At 67.8% G+C, this 1,101-nt stretch overlaps 1 protein-coding gene across 1 annotated transcript in view; it reads right to left on the minus strand.

The window, feature by feature from the left end:
* The window catches only part of WDR45B (WD repeat domain 45B), a 25,975-nt gene extending 25,410 nt beyond the window's left edge, over positions 1–565 (minus strand). Inside the window, exon 1 of the mRNA XM_002926428.4 lies at positions 344–565. Within this exon, the coding sequence (XP_002926474.1) occupies positions 344–410 (67 nt within the window). The 5' untranslated portion in view covers positions 411–565. The remainder of the gene's footprint in view (positions 1–343) is intronic.
* Between the last annotated feature and the right edge of the window lie 536 nt (positions 566–1,101).

Genomic DNA, 1,101 nt, shown 5'->3' on the forward strand with positions numbered 1-1,101 from the left:
GTCCGAGGAGGAACCAGGCCGGGTCGGGGGAGGGCCTGCCCGGGTCAGGGGCCGTCGGGGGAGGGCCTGCCCGGGTCAGGGGGCGTCGGGGGAGGGGTCAGGCCGGGTCGGGGGGCGTCGGAGGAGGAACCAGGCCGGGTCGGGAGCCGTCGGGAAAGGTCCTGCCCGGGTCAGGGGGCCTCGGGAGAGGGACCAGGCCGGGTCGGGGGAAGGGTCAGGCCGGGTCGGGGGGCGTCGGAGGAGGGGCAGGCCCGGTCGAGGGGCATCGGGGGAGGGCCCGCCCGGTCGGGGGATTCCGGAAGAGGCCGGGTCGGGGCCCGGGCGCGCGCAGGGGCGCCCTCACCGTGGTCCTGGTTGAAGCCTGCATAGAGCAGCCCGTTGCCGTGGGGGTTACACGGCAGGAGGTTCATAGCGCCGCCGCGAAGGGTCCGCCTCTCCTCAGCGCCGCATGCCCCCGGGAAGGCCGGGCGCCGGGGTCCCGTCTGTCCGGCGGAGGCCGCCGCGCCGGAAGCGAGGGGCGGACGTGCGTGCGCGCGCGCGCAGCCACGGAGCCGCGGAGCGCCGAGCGCATCCACCTGGGCCCGGCCAGGGCGGTGAGAGAGCGCCGAGAACGTCACGTGCGCAGGGGCGGGGCCGCGCCGGGGGCGGGCCCTTTGCGGAGGGAGGCGGTCTTGGGATGAGGGGAGGGGCCTGGCGGCAGGGGCGGGGCGGGTCTGGGGGCGGAGAACCACCGGCCGGGTCAGAGGAGACTGGACGGCAATCCACCCCGGACCCGGGTGCGATTCAAAGAGGCAACCGCGCCCCACCCCCGCCCCCAAGGGCAGGCAGGGCCCACAGCCCCATATATAACTAGATATATATAACATATATTCCTGGGGGGGCCCAGGAATCATGTACATTGAGAGAGACTTTTTCTTTTTAATTGATTGAAAAGATGAGTATTTAAAATAGTAAAAATGCATTATAGGGTTTTTATGATATACAGAAGTAAAATGTACACAAATATAGAAAAATGGATGGAAGTGAGGAAGTGAAAATATATAGAGGTATAGACCCCCCCCTCCCCCATACAAACCTCCACAGGATACAGCAGCCGCCCCC

The sequence above is a fragment of the Ailuropoda melanoleuca genome, chromosome 15 (genome assembly GCF_002007445.2).
Source record: "Ailuropoda melanoleuca isolate Jingjing chromosome 15, ASM200744v2, whole genome shotgun sequence".
NCBI classification, from domain to species: Eukaryota; Metazoa; Chordata; class Mammalia; order Carnivora; family Ursidae; genus Ailuropoda; species Ailuropoda melanoleuca.